The sequence below is a fragment of the Cygnus atratus genome, chromosome 1 (genome assembly GCF_013377495.2).
Source record: "Cygnus atratus isolate AKBS03 ecotype Queensland, Australia chromosome 1, CAtr_DNAZoo_HiC_assembly, whole genome shotgun sequence".
Lineage (NCBI taxonomy): Eukaryota > Metazoa > Chordata > Aves > Anseriformes > Anatidae > Cygnus > Cygnus atratus.
Window position 1 is genome coordinate 187,685,692 of NC_066362.1, and position 19,691 is coordinate 187,705,382.

The 19,691-nt window shown below is 39.1% G+C and overlaps 1 protein-coding gene across 2 annotated transcripts in view; it reads right to left on the reverse strand.

The window, feature by feature from the left end:
* WASF3 (WASP family member 3) overlaps positions 1-19,691 on the reverse strand; it is a 70,378-nt gene that overhangs the window by 15,741 nt on the left and 34,946 nt on the right. For both annotated transcript variants that reach the window (XM_050714308.1, XM_050714309.1), the window contains 3 exons: positions 8,702-8,842; positions 3,582-3,716; positions 362-515 (listed from right to left, as the gene is read on the reverse strand). In XM_050714308.1, the coding sequence (XP_050570265.1) occupies positions 362-515; positions 3,582-3,716; positions 8,702-8,834 (422 nt within the window). In that variant the 5' untranslated portion in view covers positions 8,835-8,842. The remainder of the gene's footprint in view (positions 1-361; positions 516-3,581; positions 3,717-8,701; positions 8,843-19,691) is intronic.

The following is a 19,691-nucleotide window of genomic DNA, read 5'->3' on the forward strand; positions in this document are numbered from 1 at the left end:
GTGCATGCACGTATGTCTATGTTGGGAGGGAAGAGAAGGCAAAAGCTAAAAATCCAAATTTCTAGATAAATAAACCAAAGAAATCCTTGTTTATTGTATTATTAATTTTCTTTTAACTTTTGAAGTGATGAATGGCACTTGCTCTCTGATCCCATGATGCCATGTAACATTGCTATGCTGAAATGCAGTAATTTTTGTCAGGTACAACCTATGACTTTCAGTGTGGTAACAGCAATTTTTGTTTTCACGAACGCAGAAGTCCTCAACAACGTATCTCAATAACCAACATATATTTTCTCTTTGGCTGTAATTGTTCTCTATATAAAAAGCAGAAGAATGGAAGCACTGAATGTTTGCATACCTATAAGGCGAAAGAATATTCAGAGGAGGCGGTTTGTCACTCTGATTATAAATATCAGCCACTGGGTTAGGAATGCTGTTCTTTGACACTACCTGCTGATCTTGAATCGTTGAACTTTTGAAAGCTTTTTTCATGTTGATATCCTGTAACGATACTGTTACAAACAAAAATACATTTATCACATCTGAAATTAACTTAAGTGAAAATTCATTTTAAAATTTCTATAAAAATAATAGCATCTATAATAATAATAATAATAGCTATTTAAAATATCTGTAGCTAACTATAGAAGGAAAACAAAGTTTTGGTTTTACTTTCAGGGACAATCATGATATTTAAGTACAAAGGCATATAAGAATTGCCATAATAAATTTGCATCCCTCTTGTTCCAGAATTTCACTTAAAATAACAGGAACATGATTTGTTTGTCTTGGAAGTTGTGACAGGAATCCTGTCACACGCAGCTGTGCAATAATATCCCCTTTTAACAAGTTTAACCTGGATTTCTAGTAGTAGAAAGACTGGCTTCAACCATGAAACAAAGTTTGATATTCTTCTTTCACAGCATGTTTTATAATTACATCTGGTATCCACCCATATTCAATCTCATCCTATGGTTACTAAATTATGGCCTCTGCAATTCCTGTGAAAGAGTTCCTCATCTTTTACGATCTTTCAATTCCCTATCTTTCCATATAATTGACCATCCTTCAGTCTAAAGTCTTCTTCACCTCTCTACAGAGAGGAATAGATATCTTCTTCATACAGATCAATAATACACTTTTATTCCATCTTTTCTGGTACACAGTTATGGGGAAAATAATACAAGCCTTTTCCTTGTTTTGTTCAGATGAAAGATGTAAGTTGCAGTCACTTTTGGATAGACTTTCTTTCATTCTTACTATATATTTCTTCTTTCATTCTTACTATATATTTCCCTGAGATGGAGTGTCCAACACTAAAAAGTTCCAGATAATGCCAATCACAATTTAAAAGTGATCGTACGCTCTCCATGTTATCTTCTATTCTTAGGCAACTCAAAATACTGATGGATTGGTGGTTTTTTTTTTGGTTTTTGTTTTGACTACAGTCAAACAGAGAACTGAAGTCTTCACTGACTTGTCTACAATGACACTATTTCTTGAATTGATTGTATATAATACATACATAAATATATTTGTACATATAGCTTGTTAACATGAAAGATGCTTAGCATTAAGTATAAACTGATGACAGTTTAATGTAAAATCTGATGACAATCTCAGTCCATTCACTATTTTCCCCTTCCAACAGACTCTTAATAACTTCAAACTCTGGAAACAAATGAGAAGATGTTAGAAAAAGTAAACAAAAGCGCACAAACGAGGAAAAAAAGACAACTCAAATGAGGATAGCATTTCTAAAAATCATGTACTTGAAAGTCACGAAAACTGACATCATTCATCTCAGCATGGAATAAGTTCACTCTACAAATATCATCTACTCTGCTCGTATTACCACAACATGCCTCAAAATCTAAGCTGAAAAGTGACTCTGTAAGCTTAGCTTATGTTCCACATAGCTCATGACCTCTCTAGACAAAGAGAGGTGCTAGTGTCAACTGTGATACTCTGCCAGTGTCCTGGTTTCAGGTAGGACAGAGTTAATTTTCCTCCTAGTAGCTGGCAGGGTGCTATGTTTTGGATTAGAATGAGAAGAGCGCTGATAACATGCTGATGTTTTAATTGTTGTAGAGCAGTGCTTACACCAAGCCAAGGACTTTTCAGCTTCTCGCTCTGTCCTGCTAGCGAGCAGGCTGGGGGTGCAGCAGGAGCTGGGAGGGGACAGACCCAGGACAGCTGACCCAAACTGGCCAAAGGGGTATTCCATACCATCTGACGTCATGCTGAGCAATATATAGGGGTGGCTAGCCAGGGTGGGGGGCCGGCTGCTCGGGGATAGGCTGGGCATCGGTCAACGGGTGGTGAGCAATTGCATTGTGCATCACTTATTTCGTACACATTATTACTATTAATACTATTATTATTATTATTATTATTGTTATTATTTTTCCTGTCTTAATAAACTGTCTTTATCTCAACTCACAGGCTTCACTTTCCCGTTTCTCTCCCCCATCCCGGAGAGGGAGGGGGGAGGGTGAGCGAACGGCTGTGTGGTGTTTGGCTGCCAGCCGGGCTAAACCACAACAGCCAGTTAACTATTTTTTAAAACAGCAAAAAAAACATCCATCTCGTAATGGTTTCTAGTCACCAGCTAGCTAGAAATGGAAGGCTAAATATACTATTAAATTTTAATAGTACCATTTAATATTGGCACGAATAGCAATACTAAATATAATACATAAACTGTATAAATAGTAGTATTAAATATACTATAAGTAGTATTAACTACCAAGTAAGAATTAAACTGTTTTCCTGATGTAACATATGTCAGGAATTCTAATTTTTCTGGAAGAAAGAAGCAATGATTTGTCCAGGACATACATGCAACGGCTGGCTCAGACAGGTAAACTAAGCATGTCAGGAAACATGCACTTTACAGCTTTTAGGCCTAGACAGAGAAATATGTTCTACTTACCTCAATGAAGTAAGTGCTTTCAAACAATGAAATGATATTATTTAAATTCTTCATTTTTGCTCTATTTATGATGTAAGTGATGAAACACGTAAGCAAGTGAAGACACAACAGCAGAAAATACTGTTTCTAGTAACTAGAACCCCCTAGAGAATTTCAGCTGGTCAGTACAAACATGCAATGACCCATTTTGGAAAGGAGCGTTATTAAGATCTTAGGTAACTGTAGTCAGCGATCCTGAACAGACACTAATAATTAGTTTGTCACTACTCTATCTTGAAATAAATAGGTCTTACTGTCTCAAACGTTTTCCAATTTACCGATTTACTTCCAGTATGATTATTCACTTATGATTTATTATATTCACAGACTAAAAGTCCTCCCTGTGAAAAAGGCAGGTTAATGGCTCCATTACTACAGGGGCTCTTCAAGTAATGCTAAGTCAAAAATGAAGACAGCTATACAACTGAAGAATTCCCTCCCCCTTCCACACCCCTGCTAACATGATTTTTCCCAGCTTGTCTTACTAAGAAAAGATGAAATATCAGTTCAGGATTACTTTGAAAAGAGAGAGATTGTTGTGTAATTAAATACCGTGGACTTGTCAACATCACTTCTGGCTCAATGCTTTCATGCAATTACCTACCCTCTTCTACTGTTGAATCCAGCTGGGTAACTTTGACAGCAAGGCGATCAATTCTGTCTTGAAGGGAATTTGCTCTGATGTAGAAGCTGTTAGCCTCATTAAACAATTCACCAAATATGTCTTCAGCATGTTTGCCTGTGTAAGAAAATAGACAGGAAAATCCCTTTGCTAGAGACTTACAAAACACAAGACAAATGGCTTTAATATCCTGCAATTATAATAAAACAGTATGTGTAGGATTATGACAGCGCAGTTCTTCAGTTCAGCAAAGTTTGGGACAATAGATTTGAACAAAATCTCAAAATATACCCTAATTGCTACCTGATGCCTGTTCTCCTGGACGCCCTGGTTGGCCATCTTAAAGAATGAAGCAAACGTACAAGCCCCACACACAGGGAGACTGCCAACATTCATACAACTGATAATTAAAACCTGCCTCCAGAATGAAAAGGAAGAGCCTAAGTTATTGCTGTCTACAAAGGCTGCTGAAGTAAATTCGGAAAACTAAGATCTAGTAATCCACAGTTATTAAGATTTATTTAATTATAGGCATGAGCACAAGCCAACATCAAAACGAAGGCAAAGTGAAACAACTAGACGAGGTTCCTCATGCAAGAGGGCCCACTTACCTTGACATATGCTCACCCTACACATTGCTCTGTCACTGAATTCGTTTGTGAGACTGAGGTAAGACTGCCCACCGTACTACCACCTTTTTAAATTAGACTTGTAACAACACAAACAAGCAGAAAAACTACCCTAAGTTACAAGTATACATCTTGCAACTTAAGAGCTGGGTTTGGTACTGTAAGATTTCATTTAAAAACCATCAAGTGCATCTCAACATACAGGCAACCTAACTAACTAAAAAACCACCACCAAAGGACTATGTCGTCTGTCCTTTTAAGGCTTCCTCCACCCACAGAAATAGTTGAGTGGAAATGTAGTCACGATGTTACCTCACCAAATCCCTGCTCTCAAAAGGTTTTAACATCAACTAACAGAAGTGCTTCTTTCTAGCACTTCCACTGATAATCTTCACACAGCTGTATGTTTGATTGCTCACAAAAATTTCCAAGCATTGTGAGATATGTCTGGAGGTCACAATTTCCAAAAAATTGAAACCATAATACCTCTATTCAAGTTCTGCAGTGATTACATGGAATGTCATCTTGCCACATCAGCTTATAAAATCTCTAGTAGAGACATGACACCATCTAAATTGATTACAATTGATTTTCACATACTGCACAAAAAGGTGGGCACTAACACTTTGAACGTGCTGCCCCAAAGCTATCTTTTGTCTGCAATCAAAACACTCAGTGCTGTAACAGAAAAGAAATCAAACAATGACGCTGCCTTGTCTGAAGTCCAGAAACCCAACTGTGTTTATTACTTTGGCTACCTCCATTTCACAGATTTGAGTCCTAAAAGCGCAGCATTCCTTTCCATTCCTTGCTCCACAGCACACATACACTGAAGAACATATTCAAGTTAATGGAAAGATTTACAGGTTTAAAGAACTATAATTTTTCTCACCATGAACATACATTTCCACCGACAGAAGGTGAGCCATGTCATTCAGGTGTCAGTTCTAAAGGACACCGGAAGGGAGATGACACCAGGGCTGCCCCCAGGTGAGCTGGTGCTGCGCTAAGGCTCTCCTTGGGGTCTAAGGGAAGGACTAGAGTCCCACAGAGCTAGCTGGCACTTTGTAAGCTGGAATTCACCCAGGATACGTCCATTTCATCACAACATGGAGCAGAAAACAGTGATTCCATCCACCCATTTGTAACCAGGTTAATTAACATTAGCAGAACACTCTCCTCTTTTTTTTTTTTAATACGGAAAAGAGGTAGGCTGTTACTGACCAGGCCTTGATAATCACCCAACTCCTCACAGGATCTAGATCATCATAACCAATGCCAAAATAACCAGCTTCATAACTTCATCCAATTTAGCAGCGAAGAAGTCACACAAAGCAGGACACGGTGTACTCAGGCCTGTGTGCAAAACAGCCAAATTCTGAGCCAACAGCCTGACGAAAATACCAGGAAACAACTGGATGGGCACTGCTCCTTCCATGGAAGAAAATGTTTTTCAACTCCCCACAGATGACACGTCTTCCCTTTATATGTTGTACAATCACACTTGCACATGGCTCAAAGAAAGGAGCTCTGTACTGGCTATGGTTTTTGTCCATCTAGAAACAAGACTTCAGCCTCAGAGGTAGTATGTCAATCAATGGAGAAGCCAAAGATTAAAAAAACATGAAATATTTATGACTCACAGAAAGGAAAGAAGCCAAGTGATAATGTAACTTGAAAGAAGTATGTTAATGTACAGGCTGAAATCTAATTTAAAAGTGCTCAATACAGGGTAATATTTACTCTTCAAAGGTAATCTGATGTAATTATTTCTTCCCCATGTATGCACATAAGCTCAAGTCGGTAACAAAACCATGGTGCAACAGATCCTGTTGTAGAGTCCAGCTTTTTCATTGACTAGTGCCCTGCTGCCTTCAGATCCATCTCCACTGCCAAAAGTTATGGACTATTTGCATAGGCTGTTTCTTCAAAGCCTTCACTCTGTGCATTTACCAGGTAAAGCAAACATAACGCTTAAAAGTACAGGCTGCAAATGCTCCCAGTCCTCCCACACAGTAGATTCTTTCCCCCAAGAGGAGGTGACTCCCCTAGGCAAGCTTTTGCCTTACATAAAAATGCAGAGTTTCATGCAGAACTCTGCTCACTCTGCCTGTGCTCCAAGCCAGCTGGCTGCAAACAAACCCAAATCTGAAGACATAAAAAAAAGCTCCACTGAGAGCACATTCCCTTTGGATGGGAACTTATTCATGTCTCCTGAAAAGAGCAGAAGCAAGCCAAATTTGTACGCAACAGCACAGATCTGCCAGCTTTTTAAATCCACGGCAGACTCAGTACAACACTAAAACACAGCATGGCTGCAAGATGGACCTGTACTCACTCTCTCGATTCTTCAAGCTGTGGGAACACCAACAAGCTCTGATACCATCAACAGCACATACTACCTTAGCTCAAGTACCATGTTTTTCTGCAATCATTTCCTTGCTCCCAGTTGGCTTGAAACACAGGCAAAACAAGTGCTGTCCGCTAAAAGACCTCTGCAAATATGACAGATTTTACTGTTAGACCATGGATAAGCCTGGTTGTACACTTCACTCATTAAAAAAACATATTCATCTATTAAAACAAATGATGCATCATTATCTGCATAGATATTTAACTTGACATGAATAAAGTGCATTAGGGTTGTCTGAAGAGACTTCTGATAACCTGAGAAATCTGCTAAATGAAAACAGCATGACATGAGTTGTTTCTTGGCAAGTTTCTCAGCAGTAGTCATAAGAGGACCTGAAAACACAAATTAACATTAACTAATTAATATTAGCCCCAAGACCAAATCTGGAGAAGTGAAAGTTAGACATTTCTAGCAAGACTTAACAAGCCAGAGAAGTGAAAGGTACTACCCACACTCTGGCCATCATTGTGTTAACACCAAAACAAGGTCAGATATCCTTGAACGTTATCAGGAGGCATCAGCCTTTCTTCTCAATTTTCTGAAGCTTAAGGATGTTGATACTGAGAAACTGCCTAATAAAATGGTAAGTGAAACTCAGTGACAGTAAATGCAAATGCACTTTAACTATAAATAACTTGAGGCTCTAAATCAGCAGCTACTGCTCAAAAAAGATCTGACAATTACTTAGAGACTTTTCTGAAAGTGTCATCTCAAAGTTTAGCAGGGAAAAAAAGGTTTTATAAACTTTTAGGGAACTTATGATAAAAAGTCACTGTGACACTCTTTGGACTATGATGGGACTCCACATTTTAAAAAAAATCTAACTTCAATATCCAAGGCACAAATAACCACCATCAAAATTACAAAAAGGTTTCTAATCCAAAAAAAGTGTTAACAGATCAGGACATTCCATCTTCTAGATATCACTAGTAGGACGCAATAATGATTTATGAAATCACAGCTAATACAAAAGTATGTGGGAGGTAATCACTTTCCATTATTTTTTGTAGGTATCAGAAAGAAATGGAACAATTTCTATTGTGGGACATTTTGCCATAGGTCACTGTGTGTGAAAGAAGTACGGTCCTATCTGAGCACATCTAAACAATCCCACAGATGACAGGTTTACAAATGCTTGTTACATAGGATGATTCAGATAGACCTCCAGCTTAGAAAAATCCCTAATCACTGACTACTAGGAAGTGGAACATGATGTGTTTCTTGTACTCTTTCCCTAATCATAGGCTATTTGCTATCATCACAAACTGAACACCGGGCTAGTGGGACCCACAGTCTAACCATGGGGACTTTCTAATGCTCTTAAACCGTTTACATTTACAAAGTAAAAAGCTGATGAAGTGATCATTTCTTTTCTAGGACCAGAATTATCGACACAAACAACAGCTGCTGACTGTTAAACACTCTCTGAAGACGTCTGTCTTCTCATTAAGAAGTATTATTCTTCTTGCACGCACTCCAGACATGCTTCTAGAATTGCTAGCTGTAGGGTCAACTGATAGGTGTACTGTGCAGGCTCTTCTCTGTAGAGATAATGCTAAGAGCAGTCTGCAGGTTTGTTATGGCGAATTCTATTCTTTTGATGTATGTTTTTTATTTTGTTCATATTAATCGTTCACACACAAAGAAAAGCCTTAAGAAATAACACTTTAAATAAACTGAAAGTTCAGTCAAATGTCATTTAATGACAAGAAGCAGAAGACTTGGCTGCCTTCATCTCATACAACTGAAGGCCAAGAACAACTCAAGTGCTAGCTTTGTTTCCTGCATCAATTTCTTACACTTTAAAAACAAATCACTAGTTTACTATCCATAGTTGTTTTTTTCCCTTAAAAAAAATCTTAAAAATCTTAGAGAGGGTCTGCTTGTACAAAACTAAAAATACATGACAGCATAAAAGTAATGAAGTAGCATTATATTATTGTCAGTAACAGTGTTCTGTATCATAGTTTTGCTATTTAAAACAAGCTATCTCGGAGCCTTTCATTTATTCAGTTTTCCCATCAGCAATCAAATGCTTGCAGGAAGATACAGATACTTACTTAAGCTGCTTAGCTGGCGGATGATAGCAGCGAGGGTACTATTCGTTACACATTCCAGTTCACTAGTTATTCCCTCTGGCAGAGCTCCTCGGCAGAGATGCCTTGGTTCGATATTCCTTTTCACCAAAGGCATGGCTCAACCTGGAATTTACACAAAAAAAAGACAGTGTATTTACAACCGTGGAAATACAAGCTAGGAATTTAAACAGCACACATCCAGCGTTTTTCTGCAAAACATACTTCATCTTTCTTCTTTTAAAGCATTTGCTTCAGTCTTCCTGTCGTAAGGCATTGTACCATTTCTACCGAGACACTGGAGTCATGTACTCAAGCCAGAACATGACGAGAGATAAGCAAGTACACTCAGAGGATGCAGTCCACATAAATAACATGCACCAAACCCAAGGCAAGCATACTATTTATTGCATACAGAGACCTGTGTCACAGCGTACAAATGCTTAGTAGAATCACTGGACTTCAGAGCACATTTGCATTTATTCAAAACTGGCAGTTCCCCCAAGACTCACAGAAGAGGATGCTGTCTGGAGCGAGCCGGGTCACTGCCTTGGCACAGAGCATTTGCCCAGCAGGCCAAAGACTGACCATCCACGCTTTACAGCCCCGTAACCGCGTCAGATGCTGACCAAACCTTGCTCCGACAGGTTTTCAATCAAAATGATAAACTCATCTGACGGATAAGGGCATTGCACCTATGCAGAAATACACCGGGTGAGATTAAGAAAGAAGTTGTAATGTGATGAGAAAGACAGTTTTCCATCGGTGTTTTTGAACAACAGTCTCAGGTAAGAGCATGTATTTACCAGATTTTGGACACAAGCCAGATGAGGGAAGACATTTATCTGAGAAAACAAAGGCTGTTAGAACCGGCCTTCCTGGAAAACCAGAAAAAAACTAGGATAGAGAAAATAGTATAGAAAAGCTCAGTTGGAAGTGATCTGCAAAGATCACCAAGGCCAACTGCCTGACCTCTTCAGGGCTAACCAACGTTAAAGCGTATTGTTGAGGGCCCTGCCCAAATGTCTCTTGAACACTGACAGGCACAGGGCCTCCCAGCCTGTGCCTGTGCCCGGCACTGCTCCGTCCCACGTGCAGCACCCCACATTTTTTTGCATTCAACAAATTCAACAAAGGGAAGAGTATCACAAAAGGGCTTAAGCAACACTATCCTGTAGAAAACAACTTTGACAGCAAGGATGCCCAAATGGAACAGAGTTCTTCCAAAGGTAAAAGGAGAGCATATTAAAAAAAACAAAACTTAGTGCCATTTTAAACAGAACTGCTTAACACAATTATGAGTCAACTTGATTAGCCTTCTCCAGTACTGACAATTCAATACCCATGAACTATTTATGAATTACATTCCATTTAAAGACCATGCGGCACTAAAATATTCTGGAGTGACAAATTCATAATACTATCAAGGGCACAAGTTCATGTGGAAGAGACTTAACTAACATTTCTTTTTTATTACACTAAAGCAATTAAAATGGGCTTCCAATTTCTATAATTACAATCATATTAGTAAATTAAAAAAGACCTTTTTGCTTTTCATATGTGGTATAGCAATTCTAGTAATGACTTTTTCCCCCCAAAGGTTTAAAATATTTTCTTCTCAAGGACACTTGTAAAAAGCTGACAAATCTTAATTAGTAAAAAGCAAATTATTTGAACTATAAGATGACTTCATAACAGCCCAGAGAGAAATAGGCTCATGACTTCCAAGCAGCAGTCTTGAATTATATTTTATATTTAATATAAAATGGTTTATTTGAATATGGCATAATTTAAAGCCAATTGAGCCTGCTAATTTTTAAACAATATAACAAAAGCAATAGAGGAACCATTTTTATTCTATTAGACCATCGAAATGCTTGTTCTCTGTTTTTGTATCCCTCTACAGAGATATTTAGAAGTATTACTTAATATCCAATGCAATCAGTTTGCTGAACTTGAGCAAAATAGATACAAACTGGAAATTCATAATTATTAAGGAGTATCTTAGGAATGCAGCATTGCAACTATGGGGGAAATACAAGCCCTTTCTGAAATATTGATGGGTGACTTACCATCACAAAGTGTTTTTTCCTTGGAACCAGTTTTCTTGTGCAACTCATCACTAAAACACACTAGTGAAGAAGGCAACCGTGATACTGTAGGATCATGGGTTGTTGCTTTTTTTTTTTTTTTTAAGGGGGAAGGGGGTCGTAATTGTGGGTTTGTTTTGTTTTTCAAGTTATTGGAAATTTGTTTTTCTCTATTTACTATACATGTTCATACTCTTTTTTTTTTTTAAACTGATCTTACTTATATAAAAAGACCAAAAACCAGCAGGATAAAACCTGCTTTCCTGTGGTTTTCTTTCTGACCCCGAGCCAGCCCCCTCTCACCTTCTGCAGTTACCAAGCTTCTTCCCACCAGCCGTGCAAGGTGCTGGGGCCAGCCAGAAGCTGGGTGCACGCTGCCCCTCTGAGGAGCACACTTCTAGCTTCAGTTCTGCAGAACCATCCCCAGACAACAACAACCTGCACAGAGGTCGGATGGACTTTCAGAGATCAGACGCTTGCTTTAGCTGTATGATCTACTGTGGATTCTGGCTTGCCCGTAACTCCTGTTTACAGGTAACTAAATTAAATCTCTGTATCCAAAACAAACATCAGACAGATTATTCTCTCCCAATTGAAGTATTAGGAGTCATTAGAGAGGCTAAGATGCTGTATTTTCCAAGGAGATCTCAGGAAATTAAAAGCGGCCTCCCTGGGTTTGTGGTGTGCAGTGAATACGGTTATGGTAACGGTGGCTCACTGAGTTCCACATTCCTCTCTGTGCTTTTTCAGGCCACTCTTCAGCCTCAGCTTATCACCAGCAGTGATACAGGGGAGGAAGAAAAAGAGGGGTGGACATCGTGTAACATCTCCCTACATCCACACATGCTTTCTGTGTACTGGCACGTTGGATGTAGACCAGAGACGACATCTCGCTGGACCCAACTCCGACTGGAGCACAAACAGACGCTGCTCTCCAAACCCTACAGACATCAACAAGAGCACGGTTAACTCGATTTCCATGCACATTTGGAAAGGGCAGCACATCAGAAACTGGAATTAGCTTAGATCATCCCATTAAAATTCACTTTAGGTATGTTCCCTCAATATTCTCACTTCCTTTTTCCTTCCCCCTCTTCCCCCATAATAATGTGCTTAACTGCCTCATGCTTTCAAATTAGAAGGCACTTATCTGGCAGTTACTGCTTTACAAGATAGCGGGGTACATACAGATAGAAACAACGGAGGAATCGGTGCTTTTCTTCCTGCTCTTCCAAAGCATCGCCCCAGGTCACCTCAGACCGACTTCCTGCGGCCAGCAGCTGTTAAACTGCATGCAAGGAGCTTGACATTGCCTTGGCGAGGCAGATTTAAAAATCGAGTAGGAAGCAGATGTGCAGTAACAAAGATGAAAGACGACAAACACAATGTACAATCTTTCTAAACAACAGCAGAGCAGGACTATTATAAGAGGCAAGTGGGGTTTTCAAGTATTTGAACTGGCAAAAACTCAAACCAACAGCTGCTCCTAGAACCTGCCTTTGCCCTTCCACGTCCCCCACAGGCACTGTCATTTACACTAAAAACATCCCACCAACATGAGAAGTATGTGACTGGATTTCATGATTCTTACGATATTAAAGTTCTTTATATAATCACTAACTCTGTGAAATGAACACCAATTTATTATACAGTCCCTCTCCGTGTGAATGTTCCCTTATTTCATTTTCCTCAAAGACATTGTTCAATTCCTTTTTTTTTAAAGCTCTTGAGAGGAGATTACTTCTTATACTCACTAGTAGAATATAACAAAGCTGAACCTACTTGCCACAAAAAAAAGCTTTCCATATATTCATCCCAATTTTTCTCTGAATACATTCTATTATTGTCAGGAAGCATTAGAGCTTTTCACTGATGAATCTCACAGCCCTCTATAAAAAAAGAGAAACTACCACAATTCACTTTCTATGGCAAAGAAAGAGATGGCTTGAATATGTAGCTCACTGGAACCGGTGGAGTGGATGGGATTCCATTCAAAATTAAACACCTACGTTTGTATTACACACACAGGAGCTCAGCGTCTATGTCTCTCATGAGAGTTCAGAAGCCTAGAGAACTAAATTACTGCATCTATTGATGGATAAGTACAAGCACAATAAGGAGAGCTCGCATTCCTCAAGCATAGCCTCTGCTATGCAGCCACCTAAATTTAGGTGTCTGAATGTAAAACTGAATGAATTCCACCTCTCAAAACAGAAATGCCGTAGGTTTCCCTGCCTCTAGTCCCACAATCCAATTACACTGCCTCCTACTTAAATCACATTGCCTCTATGCGTAGGGTACTTTAACTTTTCAAACGTCTGCAGGCAGCTACATGTTGCAATACTTGATGTCCTACCACCCAACTGAAAACCCTAGATTTCCATCTTTGCATTGCACCCGATTTGGTAATACTGTCCATTTTCCTAGTCATGTTTATAGTTCTAGATGCTTTGCATATGTTAAATGAGAGAAGAAGGGAAAGCAGGAAGATGAATGAACCCAGAGCGCTGTTTTTGCTGTCCTTCTCCACATTAACAGAGCTCTTACTGTAATAGCTGTTGCAGTAAACTATTTCTGAAGTTTTATAAACTTAGAGGGTGTTGTTTTGTTGCCTTTTTTTTTTTTTAATTTGGCTGGGGTTTTGTCTGCACTGAGCTCTTCAGAATATATCTTATGGTTCAATGATATTATGAAGGAAAAAGACATTCAGTAATGACAAGAGAAAGGACAGAGAAGGAGATAGAGTTTGGTTTTGTTTACTTACAACCTATTTTATGGGCCTAGGTTTCCCTAGACAACCCTCTGCATATCCAAAAATCCTATGAAAAGTGTAACAAAATTGTTGAGTCAGTAGTTACCTGTGCTAACACCATGGGCCAGCAACACAAAGTTTACTCAATCATTAGAAGGTGAACACATCAATTCAGAAGTTTCCTCTACTTAAAGCATTGGGAGTGAAAAAAATGTAAATGGATCTCCACAGCACTGAACATTTCAGTTTGCAATTACCTAGATTTTACACTAACATTAACTCTAAACAAACATACACAAGATGACATTCATTAATGCAGGGGAAAAAAGGTTTTGAGAATGATTTAACCTGAAATAGAATAGTTATTTTTTCCATTAAATTAAGGATTATAACATAAAAGTTGTTTTAAACTATTAAAACAACTTTGAAGACAAGTTAGAAATCTGCCTTATATTCTCTCAAGTTTGACGGATGATTTTTTCTTTTCTTAGTTTTCTAAAACCCCATCTTTGCATTACCTGTTGATCGTGGTTCAAGAAGATATTTGTTTCTCTCCCAAGATGTAGTAGCATCAAAGGTCCCAACAACTTCCAGTTAAGCACTTGGTTTGCTCAGCCCAGAGCAGAGCAGGCTGAGGGGAGGCCTCATGGCGGCCGGCAGCTCCCTCACGAGGGGAGCGGAGGGGCAGGCGCTGAGCTCTGCTCTCTGGGGACAGCGACAGGACCCGAGGGAACGGCCTGGAGCTGGGACAGGGGAGGGTCAGGCTGGGGGTTAGGGAAAGGTTCTGCACCCAGAGGGTGGTCGGGCACTGGGACAGGCTCCCCAGGGCAGTGGTCACAGCCCCGAGCCTGCTGGAGTTCAAGGAACATTTGGACAACGCTCTCAGACACGTGGTTTGGTTTTTGGGTGGTCCTATGTGGAGCCAGCAGTTGGACTCAATGATCCTTGTGGGTCCCTTCCAGCTCAGGATATTCCGTGATTTTGTGATTGTGTCTACAGTCCGCCACCTATTAAGCATGCCACAATGAACAAGACCGAGGGACATTACTGCTTTACGTTCTTTCTTCCCAACAGAAATAAATCATTTCAGAGATACAATCCTAACACTAACTTTTCTCCAAATCATTTTTCCCCAGCAGTTTCCAAGGAGATAAAAATTGTGACAATATGAAGTACAGACAAATTATGATGTTTCATCTTTTGCTCCAAAATAAAGGATCACATTCATCTCATACAATTAAGTGGCTTTGCCATTGTTAGAGGAAGAAATAAAAGATACTTCATGCTCTGCTAATGAAGCAAACATACAGACAATCGGCAGTGTAACTGAGGTTACCGCTTTTATCTTCATTTCTGGAGAACAGCACTATTTTTCTTTTTAGGTCTAACTAGAGCATTATCTGTGGAACATCATTTTTTCCTGTACTAAGTTTTCTCATTGTAATATCCATTGATTTGGATGATATTCCTCAGATAGTTTTATGCGTCCCTCACCCCCTATGTTTTTCCTCTGAAAGCCACCTGAGATACTTGTTTGGTAGTCAACTTCTTCTGATCCACCTTCTACTAGCGTAGTACAATAAACTACTTTAAGTGAGTAGTTTCAGGCTTTAAACATTTCGTTTTCAAGTAACCTTCTTGAAACTAATGTCAGATTCACATTCTTTAAGCTATTGTCCATAAAAAGAAACATGAAACATTGGAAGAAAAACAATGTTGTCCCAGTGAAATTTTTATATTTTTAAATAAGATTTCTCATTCATTAACATAACTCAATCTTCCTTGTTACCTGCTACTGAGATACCTATTTTGGGAAAGATTTGCACCCCTGAAATTTAATGAAGGTTCACAGACAGCACAATACAATAGCTTGCTATACTGAATTCAATCACTCTGCCCACATAGGTTCCACCTACTCCTTTCTACTCATCCTGTATCAGGAAACAGAAGATCCAGGACACCTTCACACATGACCAGTCTCTCATTGCTAAGATCATAAGCTGTCCTTTCTCTAACCAAAATCTGTTTCATTAAGCCAAAATGCTGCTCACGCTCTCTCTCAAATTAAGGAAGGCTAGAGGATACTAAAGAAATCACAGTAAACTGGGAGGCATCCACCAGTGGTATACTTGTTGCTGGGAAAAAAAAAAATAAAGGTTAAAAAATAGAATAAGACATTAAAAGCAGGGAACAAAACACAGGAAAAACATATACAAAAGTTTTGCTGAATGCAAACATAGATAAATTTAAATCTGGTTTAACAGGACACTGTTTAAGGGTAAAAGGTGCCCCGCTGCAACACTGTAGCACAGTGAACAGTGAAAAAAAAAGTTGAATTGTGCCTGCATGAGTGCAAATCCAGACTAACCACCACAAGGTGTATTTTATTGTTCAGTCTAAACAACAATTTCTCATCTTCTTTCCATATCCGTGGGGATAATTAACCACACACGCAATGACGACAACTGACATTGTTGCTTTCCCCTGAATGCACGGTGACCAGTGTAAAGTACCAACAAAAGAGGTGACACATTAGTGGTGTTCGTAGCGTGATGGCTGCTCATCCTGCACACAGTCCTCTCCAGATGGCTCGGGGTGAGAGGGATGGTGGTCTGGGGAAGAAGGAATATTCCATACTGTTCTGAACATCTGTTCAGCTTCCTTTATACATTAAGAAAACCTTACTGCCCCCGTCCATTTTACTCTTCCAACTTAATGCTACTATGCTAACACCAACTACTGTGTAAATTTTACAAGTGTGCACAAGAAAAATGGCTTTTCAAGTCACATAAGAGCATTTGCTTGGGTTTTGCTATCTTAAAAATGGACTTGTTTCAATAAAGCAAGTACTTAGGCTGCACTGAAAACATTTTTCTTTCATATGACCTTTCTTGAAATCTGTATCATACTCCAAGAATTTATCATCCCTTCTCCTATTCAAACAAACAGAACTGAACTGAGTCACCATTTGTTTTTCTTTATTTCTGTTTGACTTTACTGAAAATATACACTATGCATTTGCTGAAGCTTGTTTAAATTTTATTCAATAGTTTTGTACAGCAACTGAAAAATATTTTCCTTGTGCATTCTCAGAAATAGTGGCAGCTCTTCATTTTTTAAGCAGAGGTGAAAGAACTAAATACAAAGATACGTTACTGCATGCACTACAGTGTAACTCTCAAAGAAGCCTTTAAACATACCATCTCTTGTAAAGAAGCACTCAGCCAGAACAAGGACAAGGAACTCAGCACTGAGTTAAGAAAGCAGAAACGCTTTGTCCTAGGGCACAACAAAGACTTGGATTGAAAATCTCCTCCCTTCCCCCCCCAGCTTCTGTATCATCCCAGCATATGCAAACCATACGTCGGCTAGATTTTTTCAGCTCTTGCTACTTTGAAAACCCAATGATTACACATATGAAAACATGCAAGTACTGAAAGAACACTGATGGGAAAAATGGCATCTTGTAAAATCTTATTTTCTTTTCACCTTTATGACATTCAGCAAGGAGTAAAAGCTGTATGAGGTCAAAAGCAGCACAATCACAAAGCAGTGGAGAGCTAGTTATACAGCCAAGCTAATTAGGTCAGGAACAGACATCCAATACCAGGTCAAAATTCTTTCCAGATGTCATCTCTACGGATCTCATCAAGTTTGAGTACAGAGTTAATAGCGTAGATAAAGTCACACAGTTCACCCTCACTACGGGGAAACTCAGCAGCCCAGGTACCCAGAAAAGTGTCTACGTGTCATACCGCCCAGCAGAAGCATTCCCATGAAATAGCTAAGATAAATCTAGCCTTAAAGGAAATCATGGTTCAAACACTTTGCAATACACTTAAAACACTACTGATTCCTACCTGCCCGGTACCTGTTAATTTTTCTAGCTGCTCTTATCTCTTCTCTTCACTGCTTCTCTTACTCTTCTCTTTACAGGGCAGTAAAATCTAATGCCAACAAGAAGAACACCATTATTTCACAGATATTATTCAGCTAACAGTCAAGCATACCAGGACATTTCCTTCCCACCTAGAGGAGGTGTGTCTGCATGTTTCATGATCTGACAGGACTTCAGACCAAAAGCATCATTAAAAACACAGATTCCCTCTTCATCAATCTGACGATTAAAAAAAAAGGCAGTGGCTTATCACTTTCCAATTTACTATAAACTACCAAGAGACTACTGTAACGTCAATTCTTTCAATAAGGTCTCTCGAATGATGACCTTTTAAATCTTAGGCAACCAAAACACAGCTAAAGCAAGCATTCCTGTACATATTCTTCTAGCAGTTTATTTTGAATTATGGAAAGTCACTTTTTTTCTGTATTACAGAAATTTAATAGTTTGGTAATACGAGAACATCAGCAACATCATTACTGTAAGGTATCGCAGGCTACTTTAGACAATTTGATGCTGGACCAACTTCTGTAAGAGAATATTAAATAAACTGCAATACTAAAAATGCTTTTTCTTCACATTTAAACTACAATAACGCAGATGTCACTCTTGGAGCCTGTTTAGAACACACTTGTACCAACGCTCCTCCTTCACAAACACTAACTGTTATCAGAAGCAAATTCCTTGATTAAAGAAAATGTAAATTGCAGATAGGCCTTGCTGACTTACCCTGATCCCATTTAACAGAGCCTTACTGGATTTAAAGTGCTTGAAATACCTGTCTGGGTCACAGCCCATGTGACAAAGGCATAACATTAAGACCTTCAGGATCCAGTCCGCAGTGAGCACATGGAGTTCAAATCCTCAAATCACCTTAAGCTAAACCAGAAGCAAATTCAGTAACTTGGTTCTCAGGACTCCAATTAACCCTAAATTGCAGGGGAAAGTACAAAAGCGATGAAGGATCCACTCCATGTCCAATAACACCCATTTTACAGCAATACAGTGTTCCCTATTTCCTTTAGAATCTAATATTTATTTACCATTAGAATCCTTTCAGAAAAGCATTTTTCAAGAAAAAAAAAAAGTCTGTTGTTCTAAAACTTTCCCCTCTGCAGTTAATCTAAAATATCATGGAGAAGTGCTAAGTTCTCACAGTTATTTTTCATGTAAGACCAAAAATCTAACGTGTATAATATACACAGACATGTATTTATTTATTGTATATATACACATACACAGTGTGCACATATATATTTGATATATATACACATGTATGCATGCATTACATGTAGATATATATTTATTATACACATGACACTCTGGGATGATGGAAGAATGCAATGACATAGGTCAAACTGGAAAGAAAACCCATTTTGTACCCTGACAATTCAGCATTAATCTTTGCCTCGGCTCCTAGTGTGCCTCCCAGAGTCCCAGTTCTCATCAGGCAGGACAGACTTTCCCACTGGGAAACAACTCTAACAATGTTCAGGCCACCACCGTACATCACAATGCCTAAAAAACCTCGCAGTCAAGCAACTGCAGCACCCACCTGAAAACCAAGGCCTTCGAGACAGCAGCATGAACTTCCTGTCACATGTCTCCAGCACAACACAACCCATGAAGATTTATGTTAACATAACATAAACCAGCAATCTTAAAATTCCTCAAGGCAGAGCCTCCCACCTACTCCCATCAAGGGATTTCAGCACTGAACTCTGGATTTCCTTAATTTTCCCAATTATGACACTACTACCAATATTCCCCTTTCCCTACGTAAGCGCCCCTTCCAAGTTTCTGGTAAGTCTATGTGGGGAAAAAAAAGTTTATTTTGGGTTCATTTTAAGGGAAAAAGTGGGAAAATATTTTGTGATTACATCCTGTTATTAACAGCTGAGTCTAAGTAAAGCAACATAAAAACTCCCAACTATTTTCATCCCGAGCCAAGCACGCCATCTGTTCCCACAAAGCACGCCAGTCACCAGAAGATGGACTACAGCGTATCACAAAGCCTTAGGTGATCAAGATCTGGTGCATAAGTTAAGAAAGATGCCCCGAGTGTCAGAAGTACATCAAAAGACAGTAGGGAAAACAAGCACACAACCCATGAAACACGAAGCAGTCTTAACTAAGCACCAGCATTACTGCAGCCAGGTATTCTGCAGCTCTGTATGGTTATTTTTGCTTCCATGCCTAAGGAGGGCTGACCACTGAGTAGAGGTTTGCCTGGAT